This window comes from Lynx canadensis, chromosome C1 (assembly GCF_007474595.2).
Source record: "Lynx canadensis isolate LIC74 chromosome C1, mLynCan4.pri.v2, whole genome shotgun sequence".
In the NCBI taxonomy this organism is placed as follows: domain Eukaryota; kingdom Metazoa; phylum Chordata; class Mammalia; order Carnivora; family Felidae; genus Lynx; species Lynx canadensis.
The window spans coordinates 45,582,518-45,609,837 of NC_044310.1; the positions used below are offsets into that span (position 1 = coordinate 45,582,518).

The following is a 27,320-nucleotide window of genomic DNA, read 5'->3' on the forward strand; positions in this document are numbered from 1 at the left end:
CCATCCAGTTTGAAAACACTGTTCTGGCCCTAAGGGCTTTTGTGTACTTCCAAAGCTTAATAGTCTCTGACCTTGACTGTTGAGGCTGTTTGGGTGGGGAAGCCTTAAACATTTAAAAAAAAAAAAAACAAACTCTCGAATAAATGTGTGTTGTTTACATATATACAAATATGTATTCACACACCAGTGCTTTTAAAGGAAAACCAAACAGTTTGTTTTGCCTTGTGCAGGTTTTATTTTTTAAAGTTTAAAAAGAAACCTATCTATATACAGCACAGTAGATAATAGCTCATTGCTTATATTGTTTTAGTGAAAGTATTTAATTTTTAAATTATGTGTAATTTATCTAATTTGTATTTATCTATTCATTTGTTTAATGTGTTGTAATTAACACTCTCATTCACCTGACTTACCCCAGAACAGATTAAGCTCTTGAAAACCAAGTTTCTCTTTGCCAAAAATGATGTTTTCTACCAAGAAGCAAATGAAAATGTTAGGATAAGTTCCTCTTGTGTTTATGGAAGATCAGCATGTCTGTCTTTAAGTAGTTTTGAGTCAGGAGTTTGTAGTGTGTCACATCATATTGGTTTATAGGACTTTTTTAAAATGGTGTTAAGAACTTTTAAATCTGACTTAATATTGAAAGGAATCTGTTCACCAGTTTAGGAAAGAGGGGTGGGTTTACATTAAACTGTTTTAAGCTTAAGCCTTTGAAAGACTGCCATCTAGTGGCATCAAAGGGTACTTTCTGTAGTTGTTTTTACAGGGAAAGCAGGCTGTGTATCTTGCTTAGGGCATAATTTTGGCCTCTCTAAATGTGTAAATACCTCTTTTGGGAAAAACAGGACCGCCTCATAATATTTGCTTGACTATGAATGGGTGACCTTAGAAATAAGGAGTTAATCTGAGGAGTCCTATCCCCAGGGACAAAATCCCTAATAATTTTGAAGGTGGAAAAGCAGCAGCAAGGACTACAGTGGCATTTTAGCTCTGTAAGTCAGATATTAAAAACTTACATCAAAATTATTTTATATGGATGTTTATCATGTTTATTGAGAATTAAAAATATTTACTATTTTCACACTCTGATGGTTACCTGTTGAATTTTAGGAGAACCAGGGTTGCAGTTTGGGTTGTTGTATGCTTAAATTTTAAAGTACAGCTACTCTGTGAATCTAGAAGGTGTAGTAAATTGCTTTGTATAGAGAAGATTGCAGGGGACTCAGTCCAGCTTCTATAAAAGGGGCTAGAACATTGTCCTAGGAAGCTTTTGTTGCTAATTAGAAGAGGGAAAGAATCAGTTGCTAAATTCCCACATTTCAGTCTTGTAAGCTGGTTAACTGTAGCTGTGGTATGTGGTAGTTAGATCTGGGATAGGAGGAATTTCCAGTTAAGATTCTGGAGGAGAGGGACGCCTGGGTGGCTCAGTCAGTTAAGCATCTGACTTCAGCGCAGGTCATGATCTCACAGTTCATGGGTTCAAGCCCTCATCAGGCTCTATGCTGACAGCTCAGAGCCTGGAGCCTGCTTTGGATTCTGTGTCTCCCTCTCTCTCTGCCCCTCCCCCAAGTGTGTGCGCGCGCGCGCGCGTGCTCTCTCTCTCTCTCTCTCTCAAAAATAAACAGTAAAAAAAAAAAAAAGATTCTGGAGGAGAGCTTCTATTATTAGGTCATAAAGACTTAGTCACATCATGGAAATGGACTCCATAAGTTCTACAATAGCACTCCCAAACTGATTCCCTTGAGGTGGTCTGCTAAAAAACGAGTCCATTGAGCAAATTTGGAAAATGTTACATGTTCCTCTCCTGCTTGAGGATGACAAGAGATTACGAACATTAAAGACTCTGAAACGTCCTTCAGTGAAAAAAAAAGAAAACCATTTAACTTTAACCCTGCTTTGCCCAAATTAACTATATTTTAAACTTAATATCCTTTGGGAAAAGGCAACTTGGGAAAATACTTTGTCCCAGGTTGCTATAATTAGAGTAGTTAAGAATAGAATTAAGATCTCTTTTCTCATCAGTTGTTGGAGCGAATATGGTTCAAAATCAGAAAAATTTCATTTTAACCTGTGGATAAATGCTAGACTACACAGAATTGTGTGTGTGTGTGTGTGTGGGATGTGTTTCATAGCACCTTGATCTTCTTCAATCAGGTTGTGGTAACTGTTTGGGAGCGGAATTTATTCTGTGTTGTGTTGAGCTGATAGCTAAAAAACCTTAAACAAGATTACTTGTAAAAGAAAATGCCTAAGAGACTAGAGCTTATGGCTCTGTGGGCGGTGAGTTCAAGACATTGATTCTCATTTTCCAAATGTATAGTCAGTGAACATTTTGTAAATACTTTTATATAGGACATCATATTTGGATCTGATTGCTGTTATCTTTTAATGTAGGAACCAGATAACATCTTGGATTGAATAGGGAGGTAGGCAAACTATTTGAAGTTGGGTTTTTGTTTTGAACAACAGACTTTTGAGACACTTTTGTAACCTCAAGTGTTTGCGTTCCTTGATATTAGCCAAATATAAGAAGAATATAGGAGCCTAAATTAATCAGAAGTAATGGTATTTCTGTGTCAGGGAATTGGCTGTATGTAGTACAGACAATTCTCCATTTTCTGCAAATAGGGTTCCTGTAATAGTCACATAATTGTGGGCTTGCTTTTTCTTATTCTCTAGCCAGTTTGTACTCAGGGAACATAAACTGGTTTTTTATAGTAGATGAGACATAATTGAGAAAATAATCATAAAAAAAAGTTACAGGTTTTTTGACTGTTTGAATTTGTTGCTTCTAATGTGCAGTATGCTCAGTTAATATAAGCACTGTATCTTCCATTTATAAAGTAGAAAAGCTTAGAATGTGCCTACCATGGACACTGTATCTTTGTCTATTCACTGGTTAAGAATTTAAATCCTGGTAATGGCTGTGAAATCTCAATATCTAAATGCTAAACATCTTCACAGTTTTGTCCGTTTTCGTTTTTAAAGAACTCCACCTTTTCATTCTGGCATTTCTTTACCTGGTCATTCTGTCACTCTGTGACTTTTTAAATGGGGAATGTAATTTATTTTAATAATTCTCAGAGGCTCTATTAGAAACTCTGGATGAGGGATATGTGCAATGTTAGTAAGTCACACCTATGTTGACCTCAGTTTGTAACCTCTAAAGTGGGAGGAAAAGACTAAAAGGCCTCTGAGGTACCTTTGAGCTTTAAAGTTCTGTCTTGCCTTTTTTTTTATGTGATTTGTGTTAGTGTTCACTTTGTATATATTTAGGGGTTTTATAGTGTGAATGTTCTGTATTTGTTCCGTGAATCATTTTAAAGGTAAATACTTGAAAAAAAAATTAATGTAACTGCCCTCTGGAATACAAATGGCAAAAATCATACAGAAAACCAAACATGCTAAAACATCACATGCACTTAGCATAAGCAAAATATGACTAATTTGAAGTGTTGGAAGTGTTCCAAACATTTTTATAGTGACTTTTAGATCCCCAGACCGTATCTATTAACTTATTTAGTACATTACAGTAACGTTGCGAGGTAACCATTTTCCAGATGAGGAAGCAGGACCACAGAGCCCTTCAGAAAGCTTTAATGCCATACATGTATTCAGCGATGATCATGGCTCTGTGTATGCCACCTGCCTCCAGGGGAGACCCGGTGACTCCCTAAAACATCTGAGTAGCTGAGTAATAAAGATAAATCAGATAGATTGCTTTCGAGTCTTAGAGTGACATAAAATAGTCTTAATTGAATATTTCTTAGTTTAATTATTTGAACTGGTTGATTGTACTAACTAAATTATCTGAAGTATTTATGATTAGCATATTGATATTTAAAAGTACTTCTGAGTTACTGAGGTGCTTACAAAATACTAGAAAAACTTTTAGGCATGAATCATTTTACTTAGATAATTCTAAGTAGCACAATCTTTTATAAAAAGGAAGACTGGCCCCAGCCCCTAACTTAACTTATCATAGTTTTTGACTGATACCTGAATTGGGCTTCCCTAAATTTCATATACAGATTGATAATTTTTCATTTTGTATGTGTATTTAGATGATTAACACTATTTTCATAGAGTATATTTCTATTCACAGACTACCCAATTATGGGCTTGATAGTCTCCCAGATCTTACAAAACTTTAAAATGTGATTTGTTTGATGAGCTTTCAAAAAGATATGTTCCTTAAACAAGTTGCTGGCATCCTTACTAGCTCTTCCACATATAATCGTGATACATTTGATGCCACTGAACAGAAATAGCACGAATAATAGCACTCACAGTCTAGACTGGCTTGCGTTTGAATTGAACTTTTTCAGCCACGACCTGTTAAGAATCGGGCCAGGTCTCAAAGTTAGCAAGCAGACTGTGGGCTTTTTAGTATCGGTGGGAGCCAGTGTCCGTGTTTACCGCCAGCCTTGTACAGCAGTGCCAGCTTGTGGCCATGACTGTGATGTGACTTTCAGTAATTACCGTTTATATCTAAAGCAGTTTAGCTCTTAGGGAAGTAGCTTATGATGATTCGGACAAGCAAGGTAGGTAAATTTCAGTTACATTTAAAGTGCAATTAAGGAAACCCTACAGTAGTGTGCTTTTTCCAGGACAAAAACTTCAGTATTTGTAGAATATCCTAGCATGGAAATTTTTCTGAACGTAGATAGAATTTTGAGGAGGTTCATACATGTGACTTTTTGAAGGTTAACTACTGTGTGTTGATTTAAAATTTCAAGAAGGAATAGGAATGTTCTCTTCAAGGAGAACTGCATAGTTAATTTTTTGCTGCTAACGTAAGCATTTATTTTTCACGGCCAAAAAATGCCTTTTCAGTTAGTTTTGTTAAAAAGAAAGGCCATTCTTCAAGATCGATGACGTTTTCCGGGATGGAAAAAGAACGAGATCCATTGTTGTAAACAAACACACCTTAATTGTGCCTTCTCAAATTCGAGGAATAGTCATAACGAGTCAAAAATTTGAACTTTTTTCTAATTCCTCTCCTTTTTCCTTCCATCTGCCCTTCACAGATGGTTACTTTGCTTTTTTGCCTGTTTGTTTTCAGGCTCCTGTGGCCAGGCCTTCCCCTGTCAGAAGCTGTTCACTGGATGTATTTTTCTATTCCTTTTACATTGCTTCACTTTTTAAGTCACTTTGGCAAAACGTTGGCTGCTTTCTCATGTTTTTAAAATTAATAGCAATCTTTGTATTTCAGCCCTTTAACATGTTTGTGAAGGCAAGAAATAGTGCAGAGCAAAGAACAAAAATCTAATTTGGAACTGATTCTCGGTTTGGTTGTGTTTTCTCATCTACAAAATGTGGACAATAACCTACCTCACAGATGTGTGAGAAACTGAAGGCCCTCACTTAAATACAGGGTTTATCATCCTATTTAAGGTAGGATCCCTTCCTTTTTTTTTTTTTTTTTTTTTTTTTTTTTAAATAGGTATCTTTGATACTGATGGGATGAGTATCTTGATTTTAGCTAAGTCTTATGTGGTAAGAAAAAATGTTTAAGACCACAGTTACACCAACATACCAAATTGTGGTATTTTAAGTGACTTAAAATTTCCTGAAAATATCAAATATTCAAGTGTCGAATTTGTCTTTTGTGGCAACATGTATTCAGAACTTCTTAAAATGTTGGCTGAATCTGCCTTAATGTACCAAAACACAGCTTTCTTTCAAGACTGTTCACAAATATGTATGGCTGTATAATGTTTTGTGTGTTTAATGTAAAATTGTTAGAGAACTGTGACCTCTAAGCATAGTAATCTAAAAAATATTTTAAGAAGAACTCCTGTGTACTTTGTCATATATGCTGAAATATCATACAGTGGGTTTTAAGTGCAACAAATAAAACTGAAAGTTGATAGCCATTAGGTTATGACCATGACAATCAAGAAAATACAAGATTGGCTATTATTCCAAAAAATTTTAAGAATATCCTGTGTTCATTCTTGCCTAGCCTATCTTTGAAAAAGACAAAAAAAAAAAAAAATCCCATTGACTGACACATTGACCTGTTGAAGCACTTGGTAACCTATTAAAAAATCTTTTTAAAACTGTTGAAATTGGGATCATTTTTTACGATTTCAGGAAGAAAAAGAAAAAAAGCCCTGACTTTGAGTGCTTTTGTGTTTTAATAACCAGAGATTCAAATTTCAGTTTTGTTTGTTAGGTATTTTTTGTGGGTGTCGAATGATCAGTGAGAAGGCTCTGTCTTCCAGTAACCACGCGGTGAAGCTGTCATCTTGAACTACATGGCACTTCATACTTCTAGGTTCTCCCTGATTCATATTTGCACTGTGCGTATTCACAGGTAACAAACACAAAAGAGAAAAGCAGCCCGATTGCTTATAAGCTTTTTTCACAAGATCAAATTAAAGTCTCTGGTTAATGTGAAAGCTATTTTTGTTTCTGCTCAGTCATTAAGCTAATATTCTACACATCAGTTAATACTTAGAGAGAAAGCTGTTGAAGGAAAAGATTGCCTGTGATTCCTTGAAGATTTCGTACTACTTTTTGTTGTACATTGTAGTTTCTAACTTTAGCCACTGTATTTTCTATTGATGCCATAACAAATTATTATAAACCAGTGACTTAACACCAGTTTAATATCTTACAGTTCTGTACGTCAGAAGTTTGGTGTTGCTTCTTCAGGTCACACAGGCTGTGACACAAGGTCACAAAAGCACTGGTAGGGTTGGGCTCTGGGGAATCATCTGTTTCAAGGCTGCTTCACATTGTTGGCAGAATTTCGGTGCATGCTGCTATGGGATTGAAATCCCATTTCTTGTGTGGCTATTGGCTAGGGATCATTCGCAGCTTCTAGAGGCCACCATCATTCCCTAGCCTGTGGCTCCCTTTAGCTTCAAGGCCCGCCACGGCGGGGTGGGGGGTGGTGGTTCATGCTTGAATCTGTCCTGCCTCCTCTTCTGCTTTCCTCTTCTTATTTTTAAGGGCCCCTGTGATGAAAAGTCAACTGGCTAGGGACCTTAATTTTACAGGAGTAACACCAGTGCATACAAATCACAGAGGAAAAAAATCTGCTTACCCCAACCATAGGATAGGAAGGGAAAGGACCTCAGTGTAAAAACAACAGAATTTTACACTAAAGGCTTTGTAGGGTAGAAAACGAACAATGTAGATGTGAGCCTATGTACTTAAAATGGTCGCCACTCATACTTCTCTAAATGCAACTATCTGAAAAATACTGTATGGTAATCTGCTTGAAAAACATGTAAGATTTCAATTTGCCTTCTACAAACTTTAAAGAGATTTGCTTTTATTAGTTAAAATGTTTTTCTTTTGTTTCTTCAATTGCATGGGTATGGATACTTACTGTAGGAAGTTTGAAGAAGGTGAAAAAAAATAATCCCTACTCTTTTGTCCCCAAAGCAGCACTTCTTAGGAAGTTGTTATTATATATTCATTTCTTTCTCTTCCTATTCTTTCAAAAGTTTTGAAGATGTACAGGAGAGGGCCTGGTCAAGAGAAAGCTCTGTCCTCTTGGAAGGGCAAGCGTTTCAGAGGTTCTCAAAAGGAGGAAGGGAAGGTCTTGTTGGGGCAGGCATACAGGTTGCTGGAGGCCTGGCCCCTATGTGAAGTTGAGTGTGCCAATGTTAGCCTCCTTTAAGGTCAAGTACCTTTGGATGCTGTTGTCTTTATCTGTTTATGTAAAATTAACAAGTCCATCTTTCTATTGAAGTTTTATGCTAGGTTAGGGTTTGTAGGAGACAGATGGCATCTGCTTTGATAGCACTGAAGTATTAGTTACAGTGTTGACCTTAATAAACCTCATAGATAAATAATGAGATACTTGGTTTGAATGCTGTGATTTAAAGAATGGGAGAAATGTGGCTGAAATTAGTGAAATAGATACATAACATTAATTATGGATAGAAGCAGTTATTCCTCCTAAAAACATATTCCATATCAATAAATAGTAATTAGGTAGTAGTTTATTTTTTAAAAACAGAAAATACTCAATTTACCTAGAACATCCCAGCCATTCTTTCAAGTCTTAAGATTTGAATGTCAAAACCATATTTTTGTTTCTAACATCTGCCACCTACAGAAAACACCAGGTATCAAAATAATATGTACACAGTATTGCACATTAAGGATTTTAGGACACATTTATATTATTGTGACAGCCTGATAACACTGTGAAGTAGACAGGTTGAGTGTTATCAGCCTTTTTAAAATTTATTTCTGAGAGCGTGTGAGCCAGGGAGGGGCAGAGAGGGAGACAGAGTAGCCCTGTTTTACTGAGGAAAGTGAGGCTCAGAGCTGAGCTACTGAATCAGAACAAGTGACTGTGTGATGAGGTGGCAAGATGGGTACATGATTTCTGACTCTTCTGCACAGGATTGTTGGAGGAGAGGTCTCTGCTCAGCCTCTCTCTCACTCACTCACCTCCTTGTCCACAGGCCATACGTAGCCTCATCTTCTACAGTGCCCACGGCAATAGGTCTTTTCCCTGGAGCGTGTGAGAGGGCTGTGCTGGCCTCTCATGGAGTAGCTGTAATTCAGGGGGGTCCGAGCAGCAATGTATTCCCAGTCTATGGATTGAGCCCTTCATTTCTGCTGTGTTATTCCTTATCTCTGTGTTAAGGGTCTCACTGATACCTTCCAGTCCTCTCTCAAGTCCCGTGAGTATGCTTATGATCATTGCTTCATCAGGCATGTGACTTGTATCTATTTTAGTTAGGTTTCCAGCTGTGGCTCATCTTGGTTCTTTCATTTGGGAAAAATTCTTGCGATGTCTCCTGGTCTTCAGCCTAATAGCTTTGTGAAGAAGGGGGCCTCTCGTGCCCTTCCAGGAGGGTCACTGCTGTGTACTGTGTGTGCCCAGGCTGCTTTATCCTTCAGGCCAGTAGTCTGCAGAGGCTCTTTGCCTGTTGCGGGCAGTGTCCCAGGCCAGAATGTGGTGCGTTTTAACTAAGTCTTCTGCCACTGGAACCGAGGCCACACAAAACTCCCAGGTTGGAATGGGCTGGAGACATGGTGTCGCCAGGGGTTTGGGCCCGTCTCCTGGGGGAGGGAGCCGGCCGCACGGCCTGAAGCAAGCTGACTGGGAAAGTAGTTCTTCTAGAACATGGGGAGGTGGGGCTCGGTGTCGTCAGCAAGTGAGGTAGTGAGTGTGGCACTGTGCTAATTCCTGCAGGTGGCCCTACCCACCTTCTTTGACGTGGCCTTTTCTCCACCTTTAGTTGGGGAGTTTGTTCTGCCAGTCTTCAGATTGATTTCTGGGGTATTTAGGATGATTTGATAGTTACCCAGTTGCATTCATGGGAGGAGGTAAGCCTAGAGTATTCCTACCCTGCTGCCACATTCCCCTTTCCTCTAATGGGTACTTTTTATGCTTGGCCTTTATTGGTGAGTGCCATTTGGAACATGAGAAAGAAGATAAAAGAACCTAGAAGCTTAAAAAAATAGTTTCACAGTATAAAGAATTAGGTCATGAGACAAATTCCATTACACCCTTGAAGACTAGATTCAGCCTGTCTAAACAATCGAGCAGAATTGTTCGGTTGTTCAGGGCTGAAGAAGCTGCTTAAAACAGCTGTATGCCTATGTACAATTTATCTCATGGACAGGCAGTGCACATCATGTAAAAACAAAGAAAGTGGAACTGTAAATAACATTAATTCTATTTGAATAGGTATTTAGGCATAGAATTATTTTTCTTACTTGGATGACAGGATGTTTTAAACTGACAGCATATATATATATATAAAATTGTGTTAATTTAGGCTCTTCCTTTAGGAATAAATTGCTTTTTAGCATTCTGTTCCCAAAGGAAGCCAATATTGAATAGCATTTGTCTGATTTTGGTTTTCTGATAAAGCAGAAGGACACTTACTTTTACCTTGATTTTTTTTTTTTTTCTAAAGCCTGAGCCATAATTACATTCAAGATTATACCTTAAATCTGAGTATTTAAAAGACCTTGGTTACATTATTTATTTTTCAGAATTAAATTACATGCAATTTAAATGCACAACATCTTCTAGAAATTATAAACACTCGTATACTAATATTAGAAGCAAACTAACCATCTGCACAACTGCCTAGGTGCCATAAGGCATGATTTCTAACTTTGGCTATGGCTCATTAAATAAGTGCTCAAATGCTAACGCACACAGTTTCACATTCTCTTGAGCCAGCAGTGAAATAGATACTGAAATAGACATTGAAAGATAACCATTTAGGAGTAAAACCAACATCTAAATATGGAGGATTTGTTTTTCTCTTCTCCAGTTCCACAGATCCCACCATCCCAATTGACCTGTGAACTGAAACAGGTGAGGCAGAACTAAGGTCTCAGATTAGTCCTTCCTAGTGGAGCCCCTGCCCCTGGAGCTTCATCTTCCTAAGGTGACCAACCTTGATGCCTGAGAAAACAGAAAGGTAGAGGCCCGTGGAGTAGTGAGTGGTAGATTTCTTACCCAGTTTGCAAGAGACTATTATTGCATTTCCTGTTACCAGACTTCTATACAGAGCATAAAAATACCAAAGTAATCCTTACAACTTTTCCGGAATTTAAATAAATTGGGTAGTCTTTCCTTGAGACTGACACACACACCAGTGTCTTATATTTAGGATTCATGATTTGTAGTATAAAATCAAACCACTTACTTGAAATCTAGATGTTCAAGTAGTACATATCCATCTATAGAAACAAAAATCACTATTACTCGTCTCAAAGGTATAGAATGCTTTCAGATTTTTCTTAAACAGTGACTGAAATTTTATGGGTGATAAGCCAGTAACTTACATTTGCCTTTAGAATTGCGACAAATCACTAGATTTTCTTCAGTGGTGTCAATGACTTGCAGTTCTTCTCCAGGGGTTATTGGCAAATCAAACATTCCATTTCTTGAATTCCTGGAACATGCCACTGCTGTGTTGATGACAGTAATCTCTTTATCATACTGAAACAAGAAATTACTAGTCAGACTATGTGTGCATAGTTTTTATTCTAACAAAATTGATGGAGGACATAAAATAATAGTAAAATGCCACAATCTTACATTTAATTTGGTATAATCATATTTTCAAAGTATTTTCATCCCTGTTATCTAATTGTACTAGAATAAATTTTGGTGGATGAGAGGTCTCTAACATGGGTGTAAAGAAATAGGTATATACGTTAACCATTCCAGTAATAAAGTTACCCCCAAACTCAGGAATGGAGAAGTTTAAAAAATAAGAGGGAAAGCGGGAAAATCGGTGTAGCGCTTTAGAGTTTATAATGTTCTTACATACCTAGCTTTGCTAGGTGGCACTCTTTCTACCTTTCCTCTCTGGGCTTATGTATAAAGTAGTAGGAATGGGGGCTAATTCCCACTCTCCTTCTGTGGTCAAAAGACAGGCGTTTGTGAAACAAACTGAGGAGGAATTCAATGTCTGACCTTAAGGTGTGTGATAAACTAGCCAGCCTATGCATTTATAGGTGCATCACCTTGTAATGTATTGAAATCTGGTGACTCAGACCTCTGCTTCACCAAATTAGAGTGGCCGGACACCTCCCTCTGCTCAGGACAGTCTGTTTATACCTAATATCTCTACACATACTTACCTCCCACTCTCAGAAATGTAAATTTGGATGATAAATGATGGGATCTGATTCACAAGATAGATTCTGCTTTTGTCCAACAAAGTAATAGTTTCCTCCCTGGTTTCTAGGCCATTGTTCACTATGAATACAGTGATTTCTTAACATGAAAATCTGATCAGGTCACTTTCCTTTCTGTCAAGTGCTAAAGATTCTTCATTACTTGCACACTAAGATCCACATTTCTCAGCTTGATATTCAGGGTCCTTTGCAGACTGTCATTTCTCATGCTTCCATTTCTGCCCTGTTAATGAAGCCACATCAAGCTATAGGATGATCCTGAATATACCATGTACCTTTTATATTTCCAGGCCGTTGCTCATGGGGTTTTCATACCTGCAGTATCTTTTTTCTTAACATGAAGACTTTCACGACTGCCATGTGTAATTTTGTTTAATTGCACCACTTTGTATGTACTCCTGTTACAGCATTTAATAAACATATTGTCTTATAAAATGGAAGACAGTTTTATTCATCCTTTGTACCCTCAGTCTATAGTACCAATGAGGCACTAATCTTACATGATTTTAGCTGAATACAAATTACTGAAATGGCATAGTTTTTCTAATGATATAAGAAAACCCACCACAGGTAATAAGGAATAGAATCATACACACGGGACAATGGGAATTTCTGTCCCATATGAGACAGTCACAAATATAGTTAGAAAAGTACTAGACGGAATGTAGGGTCTTTCCAAAAATTGTTACTTGCTAGAAACAATCGTTTTTCACCTAAACTACTAACATCACAGTTGCAGTAAATAATTTCATAGCAGTTTCTAGATATAATAACTCTAATCAGCTTTGGTACACAGCAGGAGTTACTGGGGCACCTGGGTGGCTCAGTCAGTTGAGCATCCCAACTCTTGATTTTGCTTCACCTCATGGGATTGAGCCCTGGGTGAGGCTCCACACTGAGGGTGAAGTCTGCTCAAGACTCTCTCTTCCCCACTCTGCCCCTCTTTCCCACTTGCGCACACTCTATTAAAAAAGCAGGAGTTATGAATGACTACGAGGGACTCATGTATATTCCCTTTTTTATCCAGTCCAAAAACATTTTTGGACATTTATAAAGGTAATTTTATTCTGTTCCACACATGGATATAAAGATAACTCTGTCCTCTAAGAGCTCATCGGTTAATTGGTGAACACATAATTGCAATAATGTAATAAGCTCAAATACAGAGGTATATAGAGGAAGAGTAATTTCCTTAATGAGCAAGTGTGGGTCGGTCTTCCTGGAGGAGAGAAGATGAGTTAACTGGAGGTTGATAAATGAGTAAGAGCTAGTCAGATGGCGAAAAGTAACAAGAATGTACCAGACAGTTGGAATGGAACAAGCAAATGCCTAGAGGAAGGGAACAGTAGGACAGGTGATTGAGGACAGAACTATGCATAGTTTGTTGCCAAAGCATGAAGTACAAGGTAAATAAAGAATGGCAGGAAATAAAACCAGAAAGACAAGCAAAGGTATGACATGAAGAGCTTTCCATGTCATGTTAAGAAGCCTCACCTTTATCCATTTGGTAATGGGGATTAGTAGTGACTTGGACAAGTTTTATGAGCAGGATGCACACATTCTCAATCCAGGATCTGGGACGCTATTCATATTTCTTAAATTAAAAAAATCTCCTGGTGACAGTATATGAAATCAGAAGGGAGAACCATTTGAACCTTGGAATTCAGGAAATCCTCCATGGATTCTTAATGACAGAAAAAGGCAAGGAGCCTTAGATACTGCTTCTTTCATTCACTCATTCAGCTATTCATTTGTTTATCTAATCATTCAGTGAATGCTGTATCCAGGTATGTGAGGACCTGGGAAGCAAGGAATGAGACAAAATCTCTCCTTCAGTGAGGACTCGAGTTTAGTTCAGAATACACACACATACACAGGCTGTTAGGCAGAGGGGGTCACATGTGCACAGAGCCTTAAAGAATAACTCAGGAGTTTTGCCGGGAGGCTATCATGTACAAAGGCATGATCATACAGAAATGCATCAGGAAATAGCAGTATCAGTAGTGGATCGTATCTACCCCAGGGGCAAAGGGGCAAAACTCTTGTAGAATCTTTAACAATATTAAAGGCTCGGAATTTCTACTTTAAATTAATATTTACCTTCAGAGGAGAACATACCTCAAATTGTTCTCTAAAACGTTTTTCTTCTTTTTCCATTCTGATCTTTTCTAAGTTTTGCTTCTTGGTTCTAAAGAAATTTCTAGGAGATTAAGGGGCAAGAAATACGCAGATAGAGTTGAAGGTACCATAATAAAACACTTAAGTTTCCAAATCTATAAACTCATTCTACTTCAGGATAAATTCAGGTATAATTTTGTGTGTATATGTATACTTTTATATAAAATCATATAATCCTATATATCTAGGTGTGTATAGAAATATATATACATATATGTTTCCACTTAGAGCAGGGTGTCAGAACAACTGGGCAGGGTAAGTAATACCAGTTGCTTTTTCCTGTAATTAAAAAGTTGTGGTTTCTTTTTGGATACCAAGATAATTTGGAATAAAATAAAATTGGTTAAACAAGAAACTTTTCTAAATCAGACTTCAAAGTATAATTAACTTGTTTACAAAAATCATAAATCTATGTGTTTCAATCAGAGAACTGTCCTGTTTGCAGAATGGTTCTGGAGAAGAACTGAATTAAGAAAATAAAGCAAGTTGCCACAAAATAGGTGCAAAATTGTCAGCACATAAAAGGGGATAGATACAGCAGACTGAATACCCTCTTAACTCCTCCCATTTCCTCCTTCCTGTTCTTCATGTGGGGATTGGTGCTTTTTTAGCAGTTTAATATATTGACGGAAGGAAAAAAGGCAGGTCATATTAGTTTTATTCAGGAGTGTCTCCTGCATCTGTTTCATTCTGTCCCAAGACTACAGCCACTGACACATTTCATTTCTTGCCTGAGATACCATCTTCTTTTTGCCTTTCCTTTCTCAAATCCATCTGCATACTGATCTCTTGAGTCATCTTTCTAAAATGTAATTGATCATGTCATCTTTTGCTTAAAATCTTTCATCTGTCTCTACTGCCCATAAGATAAAGGCAAATTCCTTAGGGTGGTACACAGGGCATCTTCTAATCTGGCCCCAATCTACCTTTTCCATACACACACACACACACCCATACACAAACTCTACATCTTGGAACATCTTAAACTTGGGCTATTTCTATGCCTTTATAGCATGGCTTTATATCCTTCCCCAACTTCTCTGAAAACTTGTCATCATCAATTCAGAAAGAGATAATGAAATAGAGAATAATAAAAGGGTTGAACTAATATAGAAAACATTTCTTGTTGGTAGAGTAAGTTGCGACAGAAATCACTTTAAAAGGAACAAAAAGGACATAGAAATTGATACATCAATCAATAGGAATATGGTAGCCCTAATAACTGCAATGTAAAATTTACTCAGTTGAAAATAAAAGTAAACTATAATATCAGCTTGTTGTAAGAACTTAATAAGCACGAGAAAATTGTTTTCCGAAAAGACTTATGTGTATATTAAAATACTAAACTTTTGCGGGAGGGGGGGAGGGGGCGGGAGATGTCAACAATTTCACTGATACTTTCTCTCGTGGAATTCTATTTTACTATGCTAAGTAAAAGTATGAAGTTTAGGTGGAGAGATGCTTTTCTAGTCTCTGAATACATCTTTTGAACTTGGGAAAAGTTACATCAGCCTAAACCCAAAGATGGCCATTTTATGCCATCCTCTGAGTTTAAATTTGATATAGACAGATGTCTGCTTCCTTTTGGGGTTCCCTTATAGTACTTTTCTAGACAGGTTTCCTAGAGCAGACAAATCACACAGTGTTCCCAGCTCAATGACTGTTTAATAGATGTCTTGGGGAAAGTGCCCTAGCCTAACAGTTGAGAAGACCAGAGCACAGATCATATAGTAACCATCTGGGACAGTAAAAACATCACCTCCTCCATAGCCAACTCTGGGAACTCGAATCACATGAATGAAGGTTAGATCTTGAGTTGCATTATACTTTTTAAATTATAACACTAATGTAGTCATAGCTAGAATTGTGTTCCAGGGAAATTAATCTGGTTATGTGATCACAGTTTCTCAGAGTTCTAATTGGTGTATTATTAATTTAAGTTCCATCTATAGAGGAAAAGTTCTTACAGCCTAAAAGAAGATGAAGGTTTTTCCTCATTTGATAAAGGCTAGCTTGAAAGTTTTCCTTACTCCCTATCCACCAAAAGTATGGACAACGATGATGAAGATAAATGTGTGTGGCACTTTACGTTTTTATATTCTTTGTCTCTTTTAATCCTCTCAACTATACTATGATGTAGGTGCTATTATTCTCACATGACCGATGTGGAATGTGAAAATCAAATTTAATGACTAGCCTAAGGTCACACAACTAGTAAGAGGTGTAAATTTCAGCAGATAAGCTATAATGTAAATGCACCTGTGTACCTACCTTTCAGATTCTTCAACACCTTTTTTCTCTTTCTTTTCCTTTGCCATCAAAAACTTGGGCTTCCAAGTTTTTAGTTTATCTTCATTTCTGAGGAGAAAAATATTTTGAGCAAGTAGATAAAGATTGAACTAAAACATTTATGGAAATGTCAGCATTTTCTGGACAATTATGTTTTACAAAAAAATTAAAATATCATCTAGAAGTATATTTGGATAATCTGTGTGAAGGCCAGATTGTGAATATCTTAAGCTTTGAAAGCCATATCATCTCTATGGTAACTACTAAACTCTGCTGTTGTAACTGTATTTACAAAAACAAGTGGCCAGCTATTTTGGCCCACAGGCCATAGTTTGCTGACCTCTGATGTGTGGTGATCCAAATTTGAAACCAGAAGCAAGAGATCAACCTGCTTATAATCACATTTCCCTTCCTGAGCCTCAGTTTCCTTGCCTCTAAAACGTGAATAATATTAATCATTACCGTGAGATGAGACAAATCTAACTAGTGTTTAACATTAGTAGCAAAGGTTGCGAGGAAGAGCCGGGGAAGATGGTGGAGTAAGAAGACCCTAAGCTTACCTGGTCCCATGGATACAACTAGGTAACACCCACATCAGTGTAAAAAATCCAGAAAATAATTTGGAGACTGGCAGAACAGATTCTGTACAGCTAAATGTAGAGAAGAGGCCATATGGAAGAGGCTCAGAAGGGCAGAGTCACTGTAGGAAGCTAAAGAGACCCACCCTCAAGACTGTACAGAGGAAGGAGGGAGGGATGCTGTGGGCAAGGAGAAAGGAAAGAAACAGACACCCCAGGCATGGGGAAGATGAACCCCACCCCCCAATGACATTTAGCTTTGAAAACTAGAGGGGCCAAATTTCATGAGTTCTTACATTCAGTTGGGCTTAACACCTGTAAGTTTAAAAATCAGTGCGATCAAAAAAAAAAAAAAAAGTGCCATCAACTCTGGGACAGCAAAGAGGGCTAGAAAAAGCAGTGTCCTTTTCTTTAAAGAGACAGCACAACAAATAGTTCCAAGGGATACACCATAGAAGCAACAGTTTATTTTTTTTTTTAATTTTTTTTTTCAACGTTTATTTATTTTTGGGACAGAGAGAGACAGAGCATGAACGGGGGAGGGTCAGAGAGAGAGGGAGACACAGAATCGGAAACAGGCTCCAGGCTCCGAGCCATCAGCCCAGAGCCTGACGCGGGGCTCGAACTCACGGACCGCGAGATCGTGACCTGGCTGAAGTCGGACGCTTAACCGACTGCGCCACCCAGGCGCCCCTAGAAGCAACAGTTTAAAAAACACCTGGGGCATAAGGGAAGGATAGTTGTTTACTAATCTCAGAACATGTGCTGGAAGGACAGGGATCTTCTCCAGGAAGAAAGGAGTAGGTGGGCACCATTTCCTCTCCTACCCCCAAGCTTGACACCTATGGGAACTAATGCAGTGAACGCTCTCCACCTAGCTTGCTAACACCAATCGCCTCGCCCCCATGCACTTCTGTGGATCTGCCCCTTCCAACCCAGCCTGCGAAGTTGCAGGTCCCCTCTCAGAGGGTGGACCTTGTTGGCACCACACCCACCCCTGCCTCCTCCTGTTGACTTCTTGAGCACTTGACTGGAGCTTGTCCAAAGCAGTGCCACAAGCCTGGCAGTGTGCAAGCAGACCCAACAGGGGCCAGCACACTGCAAACTGCTCCAGGAGAGGGGAAGATAATCATACATACCAGTCAGACTGTGGCCCCAGCAGCAGGCTGGGGGCAGACATCTGGTATGATTATAGGCCCTGCCCACCAACAAGCTTCTCAGGACAACACAGGGGAGCTGTCCTGCAGTTCAGTGCTATTGCATCTCTAGCAAATGCCTGGTCTGAGTCAACTCAAACCCAAGGAAGCCCGAGTCTAGCCTAAAAACACAGGGACCAAATCTTGCCTACAACAGGTAGAGAGCCATTGCAGATGACTGGACTTGAGCCAAAGGCACCTCAGCCATAGCAGCAAGGCTCATGCAACACACAAAGGAGAGACCCCAGCTGCACCAGGTTCTGGTGAACAGGGGACAATACCTTGCAGGGCACTGTAGGACCTTTTCTTAATAAACCCACTACTTTCAAAAGCAGGAGGTGTACGTGACTTTTTAACACATAGAAACAGACATGAAGAGTTAGACAAAATGAGGAGACAAGAATGTGTCCCAAATGAAAAAAACACGACAAAACCAGTAGCAGATATAAGAAAAATGGTAATAAGTAATATGCTTGATAGAGAATTTAAAGTAATGGTCATAAGGATACTGACTTGAGAAAAGAGTGGAGAACCCCAGTGAGACCCTCAACAAAGAGACAAAACATAAAAATGAACCAGTCAGAGATGAAGAACTCAAAAACTGAAATTAAAAATATATTAGATGGAATAAAGGGTAGGTTAGAGGAAGCAGAATAACTGATCAGAGACCTGGAGGACAAAGTAATGTGAAGCAAGATGAATGGTGGGGGGTGGGGGGGGGGGGGAGAACGAAGAGACTTAGTGAACTTAGCAACAGCATCAAGTGCATTAACATTCATTTTATCAGGATCCCAGAAGGAGAAGACAAAGAAGAGGGGGCAGAAATTTATTTGATGAAATAATAGCTGAAAGTTTCCAGAAGGTAGGGAAAGAAACACATTCAGATCCAGGAAGCACAGAAAGTTCCCAACCAAATCAAACCAAGGAGGTCCACACCAAGACACATAGTGATTAAAATGGCAAAAAAAGAGTGATAAGGAGAGAATTTTAAAAGCAGCAAAAGAAAACAGTTACACGCAAGGGAAACTCCATTAAGCTATCAGCTGATTTGTTTTAGCAGAAACTGCAGGCCAGAAAGGAGTGAGATGATACATTCAAAGTGCTGAAAGAAAAAAACCCCTGCAGCCAAGAATACTACTATATCCAGCAAGGCTATCATTCAGAACAGAAGAAGAAATAAGGGATTTCCCAAATAAAAGGTAAAGGAATTCATGATCACTAAACCAACCCTGTAAGAAATATTAAAGGGGACTCTTTGAATGGAAAGGAAAGACCATAAGTAGGAGTAAAGTAGGAAGCACAAAAGTAGTAAAAATAAGTATATCTATAAAAATCAGTCAAGGGGCGCCTGGGTGGCTCAGTCGGTTAAGCGTCCGACTTCAGCTCAGGTCACGATCTTACGGTCCGTGAGTTCGAGCCCCGTGTCGGGCTCTGGGCTGATGGCTCAGAGCCTGGAGCCTGCTTCCGATTCTGTGTCTCCCTCTCTCTCTGCCCCTCCCCCATTCATGCTCTGTCTCTGTCTCAAAAATAAATAAACGTTAAAAAAAAAAATTAAAAAACAAATCAGTCAAGAGATTCACAAAATAAAAGGATGTAAAATATGACACATCTACATAAAATGGGAGGAGGGGAGTAAAGAATGGGTTCAAACTTAAGCAACCATAAATGAAGTATAGATTGCTATATGCAAAAGATGTTATATATAAATCTAATGGTAGCCACAAGTAAAAAACCAGTAGTAGATATGCCAAGAATAAAGGAAAGGAATCCAACTATATCTCTAAATAAAGCCAGCAAACTGTGGGAGAAGAGAGCAAGAGAAGAAAGGAACAGAGTAAAACAACCACAGAACAAATAATACCATGGCAATGAATACATACTTATCAAAAATCACTTTGAATGTAAATGGACTAAGCACTTCAATCAAAAGACACAGGGTGACAGAATGGATTAAAAAAAAAAAGCAAGACCCATCTATATGCTGCCAGCAAGAGACTCATGTTAGACCTAAAGACACCTGCAGATTGATAGTGAAGTGATAGAAAAGCATTTATCATGCAAATGGAAGTGAAAAGAAAGCCAGGGTAGCAATGCTTATATCAGACAAAATAGACTTTAAAATAAAGACTGTAACAAGAGACAAAGGATGCTGTATAATCATAAAGGGAACAATCCAACAAGAAGATATAATAATTGTAAATATTTATGCACCCAGCATGGAAGCACTCAAATACATAGAGCAGATAATAACAATTGACAGTAATACAACAGTAGGGGATTTTAACACCCCATTTATATCAATGGACAGATCATCTTAACAGAAGATCAACAAGGACACAGTGGCTTTGAATGACACATTGGGTCAGATATATCTAACAGATACATTCAGAACATTCCATCCTAGAACAGAATACACATTCTTTTCAAGTGCACATGGAACATTCTCCAGCACATATCACATATTAGGCCACAAAACAAGTCTCAACAAATTCAAGAAGATCAAAGTCATACAATGCACCTTTTCTGATCAAGACACTATGAAACTAGAAATCAACCACAAGAAAACATCTGGAAAGAACTCAAATACAGGGAGGTTAAATAACATGCTAGTAAACAATGAATGGGTCAAACAAGAAATCAAAGAGGAAATGAAAAATACATGGAGAGAAATGAACATGAAAACATAATGGTCCAAAATCTTTGGGATGCAGCAAAAGCTGTTCTAAGAGGGAAGCTTATAGCAACACAGGCCTACCCAAGCAGCAAGAAAAATATCAAAAAATAACCTCATTTTACACCCAAAGGAGTTAGGAAAAGAACAAAACCCCCAAACCAGTAGAAGGAAGGCAATAAAAACATTAGACCATAAATAAACAATATAGAAAATAAAAATAATAGAAAGGATCGATGAAACCAGGAGCTGCTTCTTTGAAAAGATAAATGAAATTGATAAAAATCTTTAGACTCCTAAAAAAGGAGAGAAGACTCAAAATCAGAAATGAAAGAGCAGAAACAACAGACACTGCAGAAATACAAGAATTGTAAGAGAATATTATGAAAAATTATATGCCAACAAATTGGAAAACCTAGAAGAAATGGAAAAATTCCCAGAAACATATAACCTACCAAAACTGAATCAAGAAGAAATAGAAAATTTGAACAAATTGATTACCAGCAAAGAAACTGAATCCATAATAAAAAAACAGAAGCCCAGGACCAGAGAGCTTCACAGGTGAATTCTACCAAACTTTCAAAGAAGAGTTAATATCCATTCTTCTGAAATTATTAAAAAAAAAAAACAAAAAACAAAAACAGAAGAGTAAGGAAAGCTTCCAAATTCATTCTATGAGGCCAGCATTACCCTTATTCCAAAACCAAATAAAGACACTACAAAAAAAGAGAACTATAGGTCAGTATCTTTGATGAACATAGATGTAAAAATTCTCAACGAAATATTAGCAAACTGAATCCAACAATACACTAAAATCCATCACAATCAAGTGAGATTTACTTCTGGGATGCAAGGGTGATTCAGTATTCACAAATCAATCAACATGATATGTCACATCAACAAAAGAAAGGATAAAAACCACATGATCATTCCAACAGATGCAGAAAAAAAATCTGACAAAGTACAACATCGATGCATGAACAAAGTAGGTTTAGAAAGAACATACCTCAACGTAATTAAGGCCATAAATGAAAAACCCACAACTGACATCATCCTCAATGGTAAAAAACTGAGAACTCTACCCCTAAGATTAGGACCAAGACAAACATATCTACCCTCACTACTTTTATTTAACAGAGTACTGGAAATCTTAGCCACAGCAATCAGAGAAGAAAAAGGAATAAAAAGTACTCAGATTGGTAAGGAAAAAGTAAAACTTTCACTATTTGTAGATGACATGATGCTATATATAGAAAACCCAAAAGACTCCACCAAAAAACGGCTAGAACTGATAAATGAATTAAGATCACAGAATACAAAATCAATATACAGAAGTCTGTTACATTGCTATGCACTAATAATGAAGCAGCAGAGAGATTGAGCAATCCCATGTATAACTGCACAAAAAATAAAACAGGAATAAACTTAACCAAGGAGATGAAAGACCTGTAATCTCTGACACAAATGGAAAGCTATTCCATGCTCAATGATTGACATAACCAATATTGTTGGTTTAGAAATTTAATGCAATCCCTATCAAAATACTAACAGCAATTTTTCAAAGAACTAGAATAATCCTAAAATTTGTATGGAACCACAAAGGACCCCAAATAGCCAGAGCAATCTTGAAAAGATTAATAAAACTAGAGGTATCACAATCTCACATTCCAAAATATACTACAAAGGTATAGGAATCAAAACAATACGGTGGAGACACAAAACAGACACATCAGTGGAACAGAAAAACCAGAAGTAAAATCACAATTATATGGTCAATTAATCTTTGATACAGAAGGAAGAATATTCAATTGGAAAAAGTGTCTTCAACAAATAGTGATCGGAAAACTAGACAGCTATATGCAAAACAATGAAACTGGACCACTTTCTTATACTGCACACAAAAATAAACTCAAAGTGGATTAAAGACCTAAGTGTGAGACCTGAAACTATAAAAATTCTAGAAGAAAGCACAGGCAGTAATTTCTCAGACATAAGCTGTATCAACAGTTTTCTGCATCTGTCTCCTGAGGCAGAGGAAATAAAAGCAAAAATAAACTATTGGGACTACATCAAAATAAAAAGCTTCTTTATGCACAGCCAAGGAAACAACAAAACTAAAAGGCAACCTACTGAACGGGAGAAGCTATTTGCAAATGACATATCTGATAATGGGTTAGTATCCAAAATATATAAAGAACTCCTACATCCCAACACCAAAAAACAAACAAAAGAACCCAAACAATCCAAATAAAAATGAGAAGAACATTTTTCCAAAGAAGACATACCGACACATGAAAAGATGCTCAACCTTACTCACCATACGGGAAATGCAAACCAAAACCACAATGAAATACCACCTCACACCTGTTGGAATAGCTAAAATAAAAAACACAAGAAACAACAAGTGTTTGTGAGGATGTGGAAAAAAGGAACCCTCATGCACTGTTGTCGGGAATGCAAACTGGTATAGCCACTGTGGCAAACGTTATAGAGATTCCTCAAAAAATTGAAAATATAATTACCACATGATCCAGTAATTCCACTACTGGGTATTTACCCAAAGAAATTAAAAACACTGACTGAAAAAAGATCACCCCTATGTTTATTGCAGCATTATTTACAACAGCCAAGATATAGAAGCAGCCCAAGTGTCCGTCAATAGATGAATGGATCAAGAAGTGGTATGTAACAACCACAACAAGAAGTGGTATAAAAAACATGTATGCATGCACACACACACACACACACACAGGTGTATTTCTCAGCCATAAAAAAAAATAAAATTTTTCCATTTGCAACAGCATGGATGGATTTAGAGAATATAATGCTAAGTGAAATAAGCCAGAGAAAGACAAACACCCTATGATTTTACTCAGATGTGGAATTTAAGAAACAAAATAAATGAACAAAAAAGGACAAAGCAAAAAACAGACTCTTAACTACAGAGAACTGATGGTTACCAGAGGAGAGGTGGGTGGGTGGTGGGCTGGGTGAAAGAGGTTAAGAGTAGACTTATCATGATAAGCACTGAGTAATGTATAGAATGGTTGAATCCCTATATTACACACATGAAAATGATATAATACTGTATGTTAATTAAAAAAATACTGGAGATTGGGAGGTAGGTGACAGTGTAAACAAGGTTGCCCATAAATTGGTAATTCTTAAAGCTGGGTAATGGGTACATGAGGGTTCATTATAACATTCTATTTTTCTACATTTGGAATTTTCAGTAAGAAATTCTTTTTAACGAAGACCATTCAAAGAAAATATAAAAGGATGCAGGGAGGGGAGGGTATCATAGAAGGAACTAAAACTTTCTGAGCACTGGTGTGCCTGGGTGGCTCAGTCGGTTAAGGGTCCGACTTTGGCTCAGGTCATGGTCTCGTGGTTTGTGGGTTCAGGCCCCACGTTGGACTCTGTGTGACAGCTCGGAGCCTGGAGCCCGCTTCAGATTCTATGTCTCCCTGTCTCTCTGCCCCTCCCCTGCTCATGCTGTCTCTGTCTCTCAAAAATAAATAAATGTTAAAAAGAATTAAAAAAAACTTTCTGAGCACCTATGTGTCAAGTTTTATGCTGTTAACCAATTTAGTTTTCACAGTGACAATTCTGAGTATTTAAAAAATTGGAAGATGTAGAAAAGAGACAAAATAAGCATAATCTGACCTCTCAAAGACCTCTAAGTTTCCTTTAAAACATCCTTCCTAGCACTTTTAAAAATTGAATTGAGATCATACTATACATACAGTTTTGCATTCTATTTTTTAATTGTTATTATAGAGTAACACTTCTCCATGTCATTAGAAATTCTTTAGTATATATTTAGCATATATGTAACTGTCATATACTTGGCAGATTACTATATATTTCAGTATTTGGGTGGGTGGTTTTAAACAACTTTTTATAAATACTCTGAGATACACATTTTTATGCATTAAATTTTTTTATGTTTCCTTTTTCACCAGAGCTTATTGCTTGAAGTCAAATTGCTGGGTAAAGTAAAGGGTGTGGGCATTTTGGATACATATGGCCAAATATTCTTTCAGAGAGGTCATACCAATTTCTATCCATGCTAGCCATGTGAATACTATGGTCCACTCTGCCCCTTTCTCAACTTATTTTAGTTTTCCTAGGGATCTAGTTAGAGAGCTTAAAGAATCTGGCAGGATGAGGATTTTTTATTACCATATCATGGGTAAGAAACAAAGGCTCAGGGAAGTAAGAGGATGTGCCACAGGTCTCACTGGTGCCATGTTCCAGTACCAGTGTCCTTTTCAAAATCCCCCTCTTCTTCTTTCCCTTGCTAATCCCCTAAGAGACCTTCTACTGAACAAAAGGAAATAAAAAGCAGAGGTCTGGAATACCTAGTGACAACTTAATCTAGAGCTGTTTAGGCTTCTCCTCAATCTAATACCTACCTACCAAGGTATGACAAGCAAACTAGCCAAGTTTATAAGAATTCAGGTATCGGGGCACTGTGTGGCTCAGTCAGTTAAGTGTCCGACTTCGGCTCAGGTCATGATCTTCCGGTTTGTGGTTCGAGCCCCACGTCGGGCTCTGTGCTGACCGCTCAGAGCCTGGAGCCTGCTTCAGATTCTGTGTCTCCCTCTCTATGCCCCTCCCCAGCTCATGCTCTCTCTTTCTCTCTCAAAAATAAACATTAAAAAAGAAAAGAAAAAAGGAATTGAGGTATCATCTTCCCTCTCCCTTCTGCTACTTTCTTTCCACCAGTGTTCTATCTGCTACAAATGCCTTTAATAATTAGTTTATGTGAAGCCAAACTACAGATTTACTCTATCACATGAAGAAGGTCTTGTTCAGAATTTGACAGGGCTGATGTGGTAAACATCGTTCATGCACAAAATATTCCTTGGGTACCTACCATCATCTAAGTGCTATATTAGGACCTGGATAATAGAGATGAGGAGGATGTGGTTTCTACCAGAGGATTTCACAGTTTAACAAAATCCACGTAAGTTCTCCCCTGAAATCTCCTCTCCTTCATTTCTTTCACCACCCGAGAACATTTGATCATCTTTCACCTGAGCGATCATAATGACATTCTAACATATGTATTACTTCATACTTTCTCTCCAAAGCATTCTGGAGAAGGATCCCTTTACTCTTCCTGAAGTGTAGCTCTGATTACATTGTCCTTTTGCTCAGAGTTTAGACTTCCTCATTTGGCTGTAGGGCAGAAGAGTATCCTGAAAGGGCGCTCCCAGTACAAAACTACTAGACTCAAGTGTCTTAAAAAATTGCTACACTTTACCCTTAGAGTAAGTACTGTGCACAGTACCTTAGTAGCCCCCGCCAACTAAGCTGAAACCAGACAGCAGCAAGCAGTATGCAAGCACAAATGGCCAGTTTGTCCCGTGGAAAATGCTAGCATCAGCACCACAGTATTTCAGGAGATTGAACCTTAGGCCAAGGTCAAGGTCAAGGTAGGAGTTAAGACAGATTGTTATATTGGCATTTTAAAAAGCCAAATGCAGCTCTATGGCTATTTATTCAAGACCCAACGAATGAGAATATGGAAAACAGAAAATTAAAGGATTAAAAATATAGTAGGGAAATCCTAACTAAAAGAAAGTTCCAGTAGATATATATCAGGCAAATTAGACGTTAAGACAGAGCATCACTAGGAGATACAACATTGTGTAGTAGTAACTCTTTACTACTGGATTGGGTTTGAATCCTGTTTCTACACTTTACTACCTCTGTGAACTTGGGCAAGTAACAACCTCTATGCCTGAGTCTCTCTTCTGAAATGTTTGTATAATAATAGTATCTACCTCATGGGATGGTGGTGAAGACTGAATGAACTAATACATATTAAATGTATATGACAGTTACTGACCCCAATAAGAACTACGTATTATTTTTGTTATTAATAGTATTAGGGATAGAGACATCTACCATATGAGGAAGAAACATTAGGTTCACTATATTTTTAATTTTGTAAGCAACTAACAAAAGAGCCTCAGGATACATCAAACAAAACATGACAGAACTTTAGGAAGAGATTGACAAGTCTGCCATGTTTGTGTGAGATTTGAAGCTCTTTCTTTCAAATATTGATGGCTCCAACATCTAAAAATTCATAAATCTACAGATTTTAACAAGAGAATGATTTGAAGAACCTAAGTGGATTGTTGTACCAAACAATTAGAGAAGGCATATTTTTCTAAAGTGCACATGGGACATTTATAGAACTTAACTGTACATTAGGCATGAATCATGTCTTAAAACATGTCAAGGCACTGATAGCAATTACTTTCTCAGGGTACTAATATCTTTTTTTAATGTTTAGTTTTGAGAGGGGGAGGGAGGGGGAGGGAAGGAGAGAGAGGGAGAGGGGGAGGGGGGTAGAGACAGAGAGAGAGAGGAGAGAGAACACGAGTGGGGGAAGGATAGACAAAGACAGAGATTCCCAAGCAGGATCCAAGCTGTCAGCACAGAGCCTGATGCAGGGCTGGAACTCATGAACCATGAGATCATGACCTGAGCCAAAGTTGGATGCTTAACTGACTGAGCCACACAGGTGCCCCTCTGTGTACTAATATCTTACTAACTACTTTTTCAGAGCACCAGGCTATTAAGATGGAAAGGACACTGGAATAGAGAGCATGGGCATAGACCTTCAGACATGGAAACTTGATATGACAAAGATGGCATTGTATATCCATGGGGAAAGGTGTAACTATTCAATTAATCATGCAGGACATTTATCCACATGTAAGAAAATTTAATTAGATTGAT

At 37.9% G+C, this 27,320-nt stretch overlaps 1 protein-coding gene and 1 long non-coding RNA gene across 2 annotated transcripts in view; one reads left to right on the forward strand and one right to left on the reverse strand.

Annotated features, from left to right (window-relative positions):
• Positions 1-1,558: 1,558 nt before the first annotated feature.
• On the forward strand, positions 1,559-12,081 carry LOC115520418. Its single transcript, XR_003970794.1, has 2 exons — positions 1,559-5,397; positions 6,169-12,081. It is a non-coding gene; the product is annotated as an uncharacterized LOC115520418 (long non-coding RNA).
• The window catches only part of FYB2 (FYN binding protein 2), a 129,136-nt gene continuing 112,150 nt past the window's right edge, over positions 10,335-27,320 (reverse strand). Inside the window, exons 16-20 of the mRNA XM_030324739.1 lie at positions 16,096-16,182; positions 13,765-13,846; positions 10,786-10,942; positions 10,647-10,680; positions 10,335-10,402 (exon numbers count right to left, since the gene is read on the reverse strand). Coding sequence (XP_030180599.1) covers positions 10,381-10,402; positions 10,647-10,680; positions 10,786-10,942; positions 13,765-13,846; positions 16,096-16,182 — 382 coding nt within the window. The 3' untranslated portion in view covers positions 10,335-10,380. The remainder of the gene's footprint in view (positions 10,403-10,646; positions 10,681-10,785; positions 10,943-13,764; positions 13,847-16,095; positions 16,183-27,320) is intronic.